Raw genomic sequence first — 15414 nt, 5'->3', positions numbered from 1 at the left:
TCAACATTGGCACTGCAAGCTATGAATATTTCCAAGGACATGCAATCACTTCAACGGTCTGTATGGTAAATAAGCACGCGGATTGCTACCCCTCGAAAAGACATTGTCAACCTTGACTTTGCCTCGATTGACAATGTTTTCTCGGGGTAACAGTCTGCTCTATCACCCTCTCAGCTATGAGTTATTGATATAATAATACATATGGAATTAGACCAAACTGAACTGAGCAAACATAGATTTCGTTTCTTAAATTAGAATAAAAATTATTCTACGGCGTCGTTTATGGGAATATTGGCAAAACTTAACCAGGCAATTTATGAAAGGTGACAAATATGGACTTAAAATTGATATCGACACAGTTCCTTTTTCATCTGTAGCATTTTTATATCTTCATATGTTCGAAACCTAAGAATATGTAAACAAATTCTGAAATGAGTTTCATAGTACTTACTAACAAATGTACATAAGAGGAAGTGAGAACAAAACTGCCTCATAATTTAATAAAAAAAAAAATGTTTGAGACACTTCCTCTCGAGGTTGGTGGATACATTATAACTATTCATACAGCCTTGTATTGCATTACTTGGATTTGTCTTGATATGATATCATATCATAATAGGTGCACATTTGAATTATATCAACATCAATAATGCATATATAAACACACACTATGTGACAGAATAGCAGATGTTGTTGTAATTATAAATAAACACTATTTTTACATATATATTGATTCTAAGCTTTCTCATAAAGAATAGAGAATAATGGCATAAAAAATAAAGAATACAGAAATGAAGGCCCCACCCAATCAAGACCCTCATATAGAATCAACATTAAAAGCTACGACAACATTAAATGTTTCGTCACACGGCATGTTCTAAGATTTTCATGATGATTCTTAGAATCGCATTAATTAAGATCGATTGTCAAAATATGTTTCCATCACTAAAATGATAGTTGATACCAAGTTGAAGATAATGATATCATCATAATTATATTATAAAACTTCACTCTATTGTTTGACAGTCACTCTGTTCAGTATGTTTGCTAATTCGATTTATGTTGTGGCTATATGGGGAATAGTGTTGGTGTATAGCAGTCATGCAGGTATATATTTTTTTATAAATAAGACCTTTGGTTTTCCTGTTTGAATTCTTTTACACTAGTCATTTTTGGGTCTCTTATAGCCTGCTGTTCGGTGTGAGCCAAGGCTCCGTGTTGAAGGCCGTACTTTGACCTATAATGGTTTACTTTATACACATTGTGACTTGGATGGAGAGTTGTCTCATTGGCACTCATACCACATCTTCTTTTTTCTATATGTTACACTTAAAGTCTTTGTATGTGTAAATGGTTTTAAATTATCTTTTGTTAAAATTATCTAGCCAGAATATGCAAAGTATTCTTAATTGCTATCGCCACTTGTCCTATGGTATTTGTATTGTGTTTTCTTTGAACGAATTATTTTGTGTTCAATGAATAAGTCATATTTGACACAATTTCAATATGTTTTCCGTTTTGTACACAGTCCTTCTGATATACTGCTGCATATATATATATTGTGAAAATAATATCTGGAAAACTTAACTTATAGAATGTACACTGTTAACTCGTTGTTATCTCGATATGAAGAACAAGTTTCTCTTGCTTTTATATAACTCGTTAGCGTCCAACAAATAAGTGCAATGTTTGTCACTGGACGTTAAGCAACAACAACCAAACATTTAAAATGGTTATTTTTCCAGAAAGCACGAGTTTTCTTCGGGATTTAAATGGTTTTTTTTACTTTGGTGTAATTCCCTTTCATTTGTCTCTCTGGTGTCTTCGGCTTTCTATTCACATCTTTCTCAATCTGATTAAAATTAAAATCTATATTAACTCGCATGGTCGTATATATAATATATGAGGATAACAAAATCAGAGGTCCTTGGTTTAATTAGATTGTAACTTTCTATCACTGCACAAGGACTTACACTTACAGTGTAAAAAGAATAACAAAAATACCGAACTCCAAGGTCAATTCAAAAACGGAAAGTTCATAAAAACTGACAAAATCAAACGTTATCAACAAACGGAACAGTGGAAAACAACAGTCATCTTTCTGACTTCATGGTACAGGCATTTCCGAAGAAAATAAATGTAAAGAAAATAGCAGAAATACTAGTAAGTCTGTTTGGATTTTCTCCTCTCTGTTATGAATACACCTTATCGCTATTTGTCCGCCATAACTGGACATCACACAATTTCCCGTAAAATTTTGACGTCATAATAGAAAATGTCTGACGCCACAATGGAAAAGTGATTGTTGTATGACGTCAAAAGTTCGAGCGGGACAGATTCTCGGGTCAAGCGGGAATAGCGATAAGGTGTATTAATCATAGGTAAGTCTTTGGGAACACATATTCACGACTATCATGCTGACATACTTTTTTAACCAACAGATGAATGCAGTTATCCATATCGAAGAATTGGCAAGAGCTGTTACCTTATAAATACACAAAAAGTGACAGCAGATACTGCCTTTGTATGTTAAGTATATATACTAATAAGATCATTAGTCAATAACTTTTGCCTACGTCCAAAAGTGTACAGGTTAGAGGGAGGATTTGGTGCCAGCAAACAAGTTTAATCCCGCCACATTCTGCATGTGCCTGTCCCAAGTCAGGAGCCTGTAGTTCAGTGGTTGTTGTTGGTTCATGCCTGTCATATTTGTTTTTCGCAAATTGTTATGTTATAAAGTAGGCCGTTAATTTTCTCAATTGAATTGTTTCATATTTTTCATGTCGGGGCCTTTTATAGCCGACTATACGTTATGGATTTATCTCATTAATGAAGGCTGTACGGTTGCTATAATTGCTTACATTCACTTCAAATGAACTTTGGTGGATAGTTGTCTCATGGGCAATCATACTACATCTCAATATTTTTACATTATATCGAATTTGCTGCGTTATTATGAGCGAACGGTCATATCAAAATTACTGTATAGGTTAGTGCCTTCTTCAAAGTATGTGTCAAAGCAATGCAATGGTCGATATAAAAAAGAAGATGTGGTGTGATTGCCAATGAGACAACTCTTCACAAGAGACCAAATGACACAGAAATTAACAACTATAGGTCACCGTACTTATTTTAACAAATTCAATGACTGGGAAAAATTACTAAACATTAAAAGCGGACACTAGACTGAATTTTTCCCGCTATGAAGTTAGTACAATTATTTTGTATATCTTCTGATAATGAAATATTATTTCTTTTTTTATGTTAATCACGGTAATTTATAGATTGAGCAGATATTAGATATATTTGTGCTTATAATTAATTAATTTTATTGTTATGTGTATATTTGTATCATTATATTAACTTTTGACATTTCTTCTTATCTGCTACAAAGTAGATCTGAAAAATAGACTTTTCAAGCTCAATTTTTCAGACTTATTTGAAAGCAATAAAAAAAATGTCAAACATTCTTTAAATTTCTTTAACGATTCGTGTACAACAATAAACTTTATTAAAGAATAAAATACCAATACACTTGTAAATGATCTTAAAAAAAGTAATTTAGAGTAACTATCACGCAATGTCAATGTATAACATAAATAATATTTACTGAATTTTTAGGCGATATGCTTCAGACATGGTGCATACATGGCCAATTTTGAGACTTTAGAAGAATTGATGTTAATGAAATATGAATTGAAGAAGATGAATACTGGTATGTTCATGTCTGATAACATTATTAATTTCACACCGCGTTCTTCTATGATGAATATATCATCGAAGATAGAAATAATAAAATCTTCGCGTAAAAAGGCAGACAACGTAATAAGTTTTAGAAAATCAATTTTACAGAACTGTAAAAAGAATCAACGTTGTGTAAAGATGTGTGAATTATACTTAGGTCGTGTATGTTCCTCGTCGAAATAATAATAAAAGTGACTGTTTGCATTTCGAAAATCTTTAAGGAATGCAATATTGAAACATTATTTTTAAATTCCGATTTTTTTCTAATTTGTGAAAAACTAAGCACTAGGTATAATCGCCTGTTTTACAAGATGGTCCCAACATGTCAGATTTTTAACTGGTCCGATCGGATTTGGGTATGAAATTAACCGTCAGAATCAACTAGCGCCAATTACAGTTTTGAAAAGGTATCAATTGCGCCACTCTGTATTTTTCTGGTGGTATCAATTGCGCCAATACATGGAATCAAATTGCGCCAAATTTACCTACATTTTACCTATATTATACACGTATCATGTACTATAACTAACATATCGATTTGAGATTAAACTGAACACCTATCAAAATTAAGAAAACTCGCCAATAAATAAATTGTTCAGTAATAGAATAGTTCTCTACACGTAAAGATGTCTGATTGATTGATTGTTGGTAGCTTAACGTTTAGTGGGTAAAAATGTCTGATATATCGTTAATAAAATAGAGTCTGATAGAGGGAAACCTATCATCGTTGTAAAAGATCACCATTCCGCCAGAAGTAGCATTGGCGCAAATGAGTTGTGGCACAAATGGATTCCTTATTGGCGCAAATAGATATCGGCCAAATTAACGGCCTGTGTTGCAAGACCCTTTAATGGAACAGTAGTTGGCCTGTTGCAAAAAAGCTACATTTTGTCTTCTTCAAGCTCTAACTCCCTCTTTAAGATGTTGTCTAAATGTCCAATGCATGAAACATATATTTTGCCACTAGAAGTTAAGCAAGCAAATTTCAATCAACTCTTCTAAATGATTTTAAAATAAGCAAAACAACTATAGTTACAGAAAGATTTTAAAATGTCACTTTACATTAAATCTTAAATTGGAAGAGAATTTTCATTTTATAATTTTCCTTGAAAATAAGCGGCTATTGAAAATGTGTGAATGTAATATTCATACCAATGAACTCTTGTTTAATGAGCTAACATTGTTATTTCTTTTTCTTTTTTTATATTTATATATACCTTTATTTTTATATACAAGGTCACCATTTCTACATTGGTGGACGTAACGTTAACAGATATATGTCTGGCGGCGATTGGAGATGGATTAAGCATGGAAAGATGACCAAAATGGCATACTTTGCTTTCGATTCTTCAGAACCAAATGGATCGTTTTCTGCACCAGAAGATTGTTTACTTTTCCATGGTGGTCGTGGTTATGTATTCCATAATTCCTGCTGCGACTGTTACGCTGCAGGTTTTATCTGCGAAAAATAATTTTACTTACTCCAATAAATGAATGTCACGTGTCTGATTGTACTAATATTGTTTTATTGTTGAAATCCAAAAGCTTATGACGACACATTATTAAATCTGTTGATGTTGCATCTTCATAAGCCAATGATGTCAAGGTCGATAACATAACAGGTTTTTTTTTTTGGGGGGGGGGGGGGGGGGGGGGGGCGTGCTTCCATTTGAACCCCTAATTAGTGATCGAATAAGCAAAATACAGATGTAAGGAGGGATCATATGGAAGTTTTGACATTGGAGGGATAAATAGACCTGACACTATCCATATGAATATGAAGAATATTGGGGGGAAATGGAAAAAAGCAACCCAACGACAAAAAACAGCACACTTCTAGAGGTCAACATACTGTCTTCAACAATAGACAGATGTCTGTAAAATATGTGCAGTTCTAAATTGCCTCAACTTAACAAGTTGCTTTCTTTTAAAAAAAAACTCTGATTTACTGATGGACATTTTATTTATCAAATCAATCTCTTCTTGAAGTCTAACTTTCCATTTTATAAATATATTAATTGCTATACAAAACATAGCAGAGACTTATACAACCATACTAAAAACGGTATAAAAAAAAATTAACGTAGTAATTAAAAGATTACTGTACAATATTAATAACGTCATTGTGAAATGCAAGGATTTAAAATCCTTGTGAATTGAACCATGCAAGTATGTTTTCATTCACTATAGTTTAATTTTAGGTACTAACTTATACGTACGCATCCTTGATAATTGGTGCTCATATGTTGCTATCTTACTATAGGATGTATGTTCTACTCCTAGATAATGTAGTACTAGTGTTTGAATACTAATTCAAGGAAGATGCTTTTGAAATTTTGAGTTACTTCTATTTTGATTAGCTTACAGCTTGAATTAAAATGTACTGAATGTTCATCGATAATTCAAATGAATTCAACTTCATTTTGAAAATGGCTATCACAAACACTACTTCGCGGATCTGCGCTGCGCGGAAAATAAAATCAATACACATCTACACGAGACAGAAGTTTCTACGTTATGATTTTATCGGTATTCCCCAGACATGCGTGAGATCCATATATGTGTGCCTCCCGACGAGAGAACAATAATCCCGGTTTCAGGGGTTTCCTCTTGTCAGCCGGTTGAAGAGAAAATAAATACCGTGTTTAAAATATTTCATGAATGAACATTTTTCGACGCTATTTTTACTACGATTTTTACAAATGTTTATTAAAGACGTAAAAGCCCGAGTGTATCGAAAGTATCCTGGTATCTCATCTTGGCCCACAACAGACTCGGACTATAACAAACTCAGGCTGTTACATAATCGGCCTCAATAACCGGACTATAACAAAATTCGTATATATACTATTTGTTATTAAGTCTCCCAAACAAAGTTTGAAGACTTATTGTTTTTGCTCAGTTATTATTTTCGTATTGGGGTCTATTTAGGGGTATTTTGAGGGGCCTACAGAAGGGAGGGATTTACTATAGAACCCTATGGGATTTATTTTTTTTTAATTTTCAAATGAATATAACTTGAAAACAGTAAGTTATAGACATACGCGGTCTTCAGTAATGAGCATAGAACAATAAAACAAATCAAATGAAATATAACCCCACCCCCTTCTGTTTGAGAACTTGTAAACGGTCGAGATCCCCACCCCTAAACCATATAATTTTCTTGTATGGGACAATAAAACAAATCAAATGAAATATAGGGGGAGTCCCTGGGGGTCACCCCCACCCCATCCTGTTTGAGAACTTGTAAACAGTCGAGATCCCCATCCTTAAACCATATATATTCTTGTACGGGACAATAAAACAAATCAAATGAAATAAAAGGCGAGTCCCCTGGGGTAACTCCCACCCCCTTCCTGTTTGAGAACTTGTAAACGGTCGAGATCCCCACCCCTAAACCGTATATATTCCTGTTCATGATTTCAAGAAGATTTGAATGAAATACAGGGTTAATCCCTAGGCGTCACTTATGCATATCACTTTGTACTGGACTTTGCCCAATGTCAGGCGACCATGGGAATGACTAATTATGGGAGCTTTGTTTGGGAGACTTCGTAACAGCATCCTGTTACAATTATTTCTCGTATTAAGTTTTTTTTTTTTTAAAGTCGGAAAAAAAACATTAACCACACAATCTACACATCTACAACCTATTTGAAATAATACACATCTACCGTTGCAAACTTTCCACAGGTGCGATCCAGCACTTTGATTTCTCTAGGCTCGACAAACACGAAAGGCAAACAAAATCAGTTGATATCATTATGAAGCTGATACCTTATTATAGAAATTTTAATAAATGTTAATTTCGTTTCGTTTCGTTTTGGCAAAATACATTTGGCGTTGTTTTGAATTGTTTTGTTTTGTTCCGTTTTTATTCCGTTTTGCACTTTACAGGTACCCAAAACGCGCAAATGATACAAATGTTCTCTTTTCGTCCGTTTTCTTTTTTTTTCAATTTCTTAAGGTGGTACCAAACACCTTCACTAAAATTAGTTTGGCTCGTTTGATTTTCATAAAATTTTGACAAAATATTTACTTTGACCCTTTGACAAAAATATAAAAAAAAAATCAAAAAAAAAGAATCACACACTTTATCGGAAAAGATTCATTGGATACATAGCAGTTTGACAAACACTAATTTTGTTCATTGAGACTTTTTGAGCTTAATATTTCATTAACAAAAGATCGTGATTAAAACGTTCAGCTGATTTTTACAGAGTTATCTCCCTGCAGTGTTATGTACCACCTTAATCAAAAATTAAAAAAATGCAAACTTAAGTTTAGTATTTTGAAAGTTTTATTAAATATCTAAACTACTTTGACCTATAATGGTTTACTTTTACTAATTGTGACTTGGATGGAGAGTTGTCTCATTGGCACTCATACCACATCTTCTTATATCTATATAAAATTTTAAAACAATTTTACGAAAATTGAAATAATAAAAAAGCACGTTATGTTTAGTATTTTTAAAGTTTGATTAAAAATCTAAACTATGAAATTTTAAAACGAATTTTACGTAAAGCGAAATAATCAAAAATGCACGTAAAGTTAGGTATTTTTTTAAGTGTGATTAAATATCTAAACTATCAAATTTTAAAACGAATTTTAGAATTTTAGAATTCTAATTATTTGGTGATATTTTCAACCTTTCAAAAAATTTCAAAAATTTGGAACGCTGATATTTTAAAATTTGATCAAAAATAAAAAAAAAGCTTTCTAAAATTTTGAATTGTTAAGTGTTACAAGGACCCTTTTACTGTTTTTTTTTATCCTTTTTAGTTCTAAAAGTTCGCAATGTAAATATAAGAAGATGTGGTATGAGTGACAATGAGACAAATCTCCATCCAAGTCACAATGATGATTGGTTTTTGGGTCCGGCTATCCTTTTGGATATTGCGGACTAATGTACGTAAGTTACAGATTTGGATCTGCCTCTCTTTTTGCTTTCATCTTACTCCGACTGCGATGTTGTTGCTGGTACGGAGTGTTTGGCCGTTCTGACAGTATGTCATTTTCTATAGCTTCTTTGAATTGGAGGTTCAAGAGCGACGTATGCGGTGGTGTGGTTAGTAGGTCAGGGTCGTCGATGTCAAACCCTTCATCAAAGTCGATCCTACTACGCTTGCCTCTTTCTGTTGCCGACGTGTAATAAATAAGGCGATGACATGCCTTCTTGGGGTTGTAAAGCCTGATGACAGTATCCTTGTTGATGACAACTCACACTGGTTCATCTCTGTACTTAGTTGGTGTGAGTAGTTTACCAACTATTGTGTCACTAGCTTCTGTCTGACTGTTGTAGTCTACGCTGGCCTGGGTGTTTTGTTGTTGTGCAGCAGCGGGAACAACGGCTGTCTTTGTGTCCATCCACTGGGCGAAACGGTTAGAGTTGCGTATCCTGGTAGATGGTGGCTTGTTCTTCTTTTTCAGGGCCGGCTCAGGTTTCCTGGATAATGTGTCCGGTGTCCGGTTCCTTAGCCTTGATCTAAGTGAGCTGTACAGATACCTGGTCAGAGCTGGCGGTGAATTTCCATTCCAACTCTTTTCCATCCAAGTTCATATTTACAAGTAAGGCTTTCAATTCATTTGGTAGTTCCATAATGATTGTTCACGAAGTGATCGATTCTCAGTTCAACTCACGAAGCAAAGTCATCCAAGTCACAATGTATAAAAAATTGACAATTATAGGTCAAAGTACCAGATGCGGATTGAGGGGTGGGCGCAGGGTGCCCTCCCCCCTTTTTGTGGGAAAAATTTGGTTGTTTTTTTTAGGAATCACTGAAGTATGACTGGAGCGGGCCCCCTCTTAGGCACTCAGTGGGCCCCCCTTATGAAAATTTCTGGATCCGCCACTGCGTACGACCTTCAACACGGAGCCTTGGCTCACACCGAACAGCAAGGAACAGCAGTATGTTCTCAGTACGCTCTACTCGTTTCTTTATTGCTTTCTTATGCAGTTCTTAATACGTACACTCCGTCTTAGTACAATCAGACAGGGGATTGTATAAAAAGAAACAGTTTTCTCAATGGTTGATCATTAAGTTACTTGTATGCCCAGGGCTGGGTGTATCTTCAGTGAACGTGATCACAGTTTTAGTCTGTAAAGAGGGGAAATAATATACATACCTACTATTATAATATTAACATATGTATTTTCATGCTGTAGTTCAGCTTATAACATTGAAGACGAATATCACCATAGCATTAGAGGTATCAAACGGAATATCAGACCATCATAAAGCATGTCACCATAGGCATGTATCATTATTTAAAAAAAAACAAGCTATAAGAATACCAGCACAACTGAAAAATATATAAAAAGTGGCTGTCTCGAATATGATTGCCAATGAGACAAATATCCACCAAAGTTCAAATGCAGTGAATGTAAGCAATTATAGGCAACCATACGGCCTTCAACAATGAGAAAAACCCATACCATATAGTCGGCTATAAAAGACCCCGACATGAAAAATATGAAACGAGAGAGTAACGTGCTGGACTTTTATAGCCGTCAGGCCAGGACGTGATGACAATTACGTTCTGAACCCACTAGGGACGAGATGACGACGTACTCAGAAATAGTTAAACTGTCTGTGAACGAGGCGATTGAGTTACGAACTAATTCGACGTATAAGGAACGAAGTAAGAATATTAACACCTCGGTTTAAACATACTACAGACATCCTTGGATATACGTTCTAGCCAGACCACAATAATTATATGAATAAGGAGATGTGGTATGATTGCCTATGAGACCACTATCCACCAAAGTTCAAATGGAGTGGATGTAAGCAATCATAGGCAACCGTACGGCCTTCAACAATGACATGCCTTCTTGGGGTTGTAAGGACTGGTGACAATATCCTTGTTGATGACAACTTCCACTAAGACAAAAATAGACGCAGCAGTTACGATCTAGTTTATAAAAATATGTTTGTATTTACGTTGGTACCCTCTGTCTTCGGTATGCTTAATGTTGTGTTAATTTTCTCTTTCTAAACTACTGAGTTAATCAAATCCAATCTGAATCATATGTATCCTTTCATTAGTTGGTATTCATCAATTCAACATGGCGGCCGGAATTTTAACTAAAAATCGCAAACTTCAGATAGCATAAGTAATATGAACGTTTTGTATGGCTGTCACAGTAAGTTTTTAACTTATTTTCTGAACGTGTAATAAAGTCTTCTAATTTAAAAGCCATTTGATTGTACAACTCTGTCCTCCGACATGGGACATTTCATCAAAGTAAAGGTTGTTTTTTTAAAGTACAAATCATATTTTAGTTTCATTCTGTTTGGTCTTTATGTGCGATGCTGACAATAGAGGAGTTTTACAGTGTTGTTTTTATTTATCCTTGTGTTTATATTTTTCTTAGTTTTTAATTTATCGAGAAAGTGTATACATTGTATGACATGTATTAGGACGGTAAATTCTATCAATAACAACTTTTTTATCGGCGTCTTTGTCAAGTTACTACTAACGACAAAAACGTATGTGTTGGCGTTTTTGTCAAGTTGATTATCAGCTGCTACTGTACCTTTGTCTTTGGCGTCTATGTTAGATTTCAGCTGCTACTGTACTTTTGTCTTCTGCGTCTATGTTAGATTTCAGCTGCTACTGTACCTTTGTCTTCTGTGTCTATGTTAGATTTCAGCTGCTACTGTACCTTTGTCTTCTGCGTCTATGTTGGATTTCAGCTGCTACTGTACCTTTGTCTTCTGCGTCTATGTTAGATTTCAGCTGCTACTGTACCTTTGTCTTCTGCGTCTATGTTAGATTTCAGCTGCTACTGTACCTTTGTCTTCTGCGTCTATGTTAGATTTCAGCTTCTTCTGTACCTTTGTCTTCTGCGTCTATGTTAGATTTATGTATATGTTTGTTTGGATCTTTTAGTCAGTTGTGTTGACTGCCTATGATGTATTTTTCATACCAGTCAACCACTGAAAATGAAATACAGGTCATGACCTGCATTCAAGAAGAAAATCTCATGTCAAAACGCATACGAGCTTTTTAAGCTGAAATTAATTATTTCAGGGACATTTCGTTTATAATTTAAATCAAATACCAGTTTCCAAAAGATATTCACAAGGTAAAGTCTTTCGTTGCATTTATTAATCATCAATTATTGATTTATTTTACTTTATCAATTCAAGCAATACTCCTTCTCGTTGTTTCATTTAAAATATTAATACAATACTACTAGTGCTCGCCTCGAGAGCGGGAGTTCGTGGTTTTAAATCCCGGCCGGGTCAAATCAAAGACTTTAAAATTGATAGTTGCTGCTCGAAGAAAAATGAGAGATCTCACAAAACATGTTAAACCCCACTACAGGTTTACGCTTGTCTATAATCAGGTACCTCTAGCATTTGCTAATCTTGTGTGTGTCTTTTTTTTTTATTATTATTTTGTTTCATTTGAATGTTTCGGAGTTAAGTGTGGCGTCCATTTCACTGAACTAATATACATTATTGTTTAGGGGTCAGCTCAATAAAAGAATGAGAAGATGTAGTATGATTGCCAATGAGAAAACTCTCCACCAGAGACATAAGGAGATAAAAGTTAAAAACGATAGGTCAACATACGGCCCTCAATAATGAGCTAAATCCATATCGCATAGTTAGCTATAAAAGCCCCAATATCTCGAATGTAAAACATTTCAAATAAGAAAACTAACGGCCTGGTTTATGAACAAAACGAAGAACAAAAACAAATATGATATACAGCAATAAACGACAACTTCTGAATTAGAGGCTCCTTGTTCATGTTACTAGTATTGGTGACAGACACATACGGAATGCTGCAGGGTTAATCTTGGTTGCTGGCGCCATACCCTAGGACAGTGATGTAACAGTACAAAATAAGAACAAGCTACAAGAATTAGTTAAAAGGGGTTAACACTTCAGATCGATAAAAAGCTGAAAAATAACTATCAAAAACACAGACCGGACCTGGCAAGTGCGGCTCCGGGTGCAGGATTTTCTTGTTTCAATGAAGAACCATTGGTGGCCTTGAGCTGTTTTCTGCTTTATTCTGTTGCTATGTCATTGACTAAGTCCCCGTTTCCATTTTCTATTCTATTTAATCTGCCGCTAAACATTAAACAGTCATTCATGCATCTTTCAATGCATTATGAAATAGTTACTGTTTTAGACGTTCTGAACGTCATAGATGAGGACGCTGAGATTGCATCAACCTCATAGGCAATCATAAGACCATATCATCATAATTACTATACTTTATACAAAATATTAATTTTCGCGAACCATTTAGGTAACGGAAATTCCAAAAATTCACAAGAGTAAGGAGAGTTGTACAAATAATGTGAATACACAGAAACCCGATCCAATTCATCTTTTGCTAAAAGTGTTCATCATTTTCTGTTTTGTAACTACTAACAACATTCCATTTTTCTATAATTCCGATTAAAATATGCCAAAACCTGCAGTAAAAATAGATGTATGCCCCAAATAAACATAAACGGGATTGTGCGCATGCTCTGACTTGATAAGACGTCTTTTTTTTCTGGGGAAAAAAAATGTAAAGAAAATGGATTTATAATTAAACTTTAAACGGAGGATTGAGTATATAAGGATGAAATTAATATTGTGATAGTGACGATGAACTAATATTTGAAGTTTTTTATCCTGATTATGATTTGACACTATATGGAATATTGTGTGTGAGCTGTTCTCAACAGATTGTAGGTATTCGTTTAAAACTGTTAACTGTGTAATAATAAACAACAACAAACAATATAAACATTCCAAGTTCCTGTTTTGCATACCAGCCTTACACTGTTAATCCACCTTTTTTATTACAAAACTACGACATTCATCCTTAATCACTGACAAAATGCAACCCGAAACTCCAGTAAATACAAACAGGCTCCGTCATCACAGCAAGCCTACACCACCTGAACAAGATTCAAGTAAAAAATTCGCAATGTCTTCTCCGGGTTCCTCACCCGTTCATGTTGACCCTAACGCTATTCATCATGCTTCTGTCCCTGCAGGCCTCAGCTCTCTGCAATACCAACCAACGACTGGAACTACATCTGAAACTTTACCGCAGCCAATTACATGCACTTTAGCCCAGTCAGATATCCTTCAAATAGCCTTGCAATTAAAAGAGATGATACATTGTGAGATCGACTACACAATCAAAGCCACAATAGATCAGTACAAATTTGAAATAGAGAGGCTTAATAAAGAAAACCAATCGCTGCGTGATGGCATGGATGCGTTAGAACAATACAGTCGACGGGACTTAATTCGTATCAACGGCATTCCTGACGGTGGTATAGATGAATCTTCCATTCAAACAAACGAGTTAGTCAAAGATCTTATCAAAACCATCGATGAACAACTAACACCCGAAGACATCATTCGATCTCATAGAATTGGTAAACCACGCACAAGGGAAGGCAATGAAGACGGCCGAGTTAACAACAAGTTTCAGCCTCCTAGACAAATAATTGTCAAGATTAAGGATCATAATGTTAAAAAGAGGATCCTCAGATGCAGAAAATTCTTAAAAGGGAAAATAGAATACAAGTACGTCAGAATGAATGAGGACCTGACCAAGCCGAGAAACGCCATTGCATACAAAGCCAGACAGCTCAGCATTGAGCATCATCTAAGAGACACGTGGACAGTTGATGGGAAAATTTATGTAAAGGACAATCAAATGCAAGTCCATGTTGTCAACACAATGCCAGCGTTCCTACGTTTTGTATCGATATACTGCTGTCCTGGTTCCATGGACTTCCTTGATAGGCTAGACTACAACAACAAACAAAACAGACGCGAGTACACACCACCACAACTCATAACATATGCGGAAGCACGAGCGAAGGAATTAGCAGAGAGAGCATCTTCAAATGCATCAGCTGAAAACACGAGTGTCCAAATTTCATGATTTAACTTTGAATAAAACTGCATATATTGACAACATTTTTTTTTTGTGTACGTATTTCTACATGTATTCAGACTATTTGACAGTCCTGTTTCAGAATTTTTTGCTTTTTTTTGTATTGTTTATTTATTTGTTTATTTTTCTATAATTACATGCTACACAATTCTCGTACATAATACATCTAATTTGTAATTCATCCAAATTCCTGTTAATTACACGGGAATACTTACCTTGATCGCTGATTTGTCACGTGACAAATTTTAACGTATTGAAGTTCACAACACAAACTCTCATAGTAAAATAAATTACTCATGCGTGAAAAAGGTAAAACTATAACGGTTGTTTTTACATGATGTTAAAATCCATGGTAAGGAAATTTTCATGGCTAACTTCAAGCTCCTAAAACAACTTTAAAAAAGAAGATATTACTTTCAATTTGTAAATTTTATCGTATACAAGCAATCTTTAAACAAAACGTACAGCGATTTGTACTGTTTAAAACGTGTATGCTTACTATAAATGGTAAATTGTATGGACAGATCTTGTCAATTCAGCGATCAAATAATCAATCAGGCAATATTAAATCGAGTTGATTTGACACGGCTGGTATTAACAGTTGTACTGAATTACTACGTAGATAAAGTTGTATCATTTATACATGTGTATACTCATTCCTCCAAACTACTTGTTCAATCCATGTACATGTGCATACTTTTTCTTTTGCTTCATGCATATAACATATTGTTATTC

The 15414-nt window shown here is 34.7% G+C and overlaps 1 protein-coding gene across 1 annotated transcript; it reads left to right on the top strand.

Moving 5' to 3' along the window:
* The first annotated feature begins 1029 nt into the window (after window positions 1–1029).
* Window positions 1030–5248, top strand: LOC127717526 (uncharacterized). Its single transcript, XM_052223206.1, has 4 exons — window positions 1030–1107; window positions 2442–2524; window positions 3622–3715; window positions 4981–5248. Exons 1-4 carry the CDS (start codon window positions 1041–1043, stop codon window positions 5214–5216), a joined length of 480 nt encoding a protein of 159 aa, XP_052079166.1. The 5' UTR covers window positions 1030–1040; the 3' UTR covers window positions 5217–5248.
* Window positions 5249–15414: the final 10166 nt, after the last annotated feature.

This window comes from Mytilus californianus, unplaced genomic scaffold (genome assembly GCF_021869535.1).
Source record: "Mytilus californianus isolate M0D057914Y unplaced genomic scaffold, xbMytCali1.0.p SCAF_10, whole genome shotgun sequence".
Taxonomy (NCBI): Eukaryota; Metazoa; Mollusca; class Bivalvia; order Mytilida; family Mytilidae; genus Mytilus; species Mytilus californianus.
Note: the sequence above shows the minus strand (reverse complement) of the source record. Positions and strands in the feature narration are given on the sequence as shown.

Excerpts from the sequence above, each read along its gene's own strand:
- LOC127717526 (XM_052223206.1), top strand. The coding sequence starts at position 1,041 with ATGTTTGCTAATTCGATTTATGTTGTGGCTATATGGGGAATAGTGTTG. Across the intron at positions 1,108-2,441 it reads GGTGTATAGCAGTCATGCAG|ATGAATGCAGTTATCCATAT; the intron begins GTATATATTTTT and ends TTTAACCAACAG. Across the intron at positions 2,525-3,621 it reads TGACAGCAGATACTGCCTTT|GCGATATGCTTCAGACATGG; the intron begins GTATGTTAAGTA and ends CTGAATTTTTAG.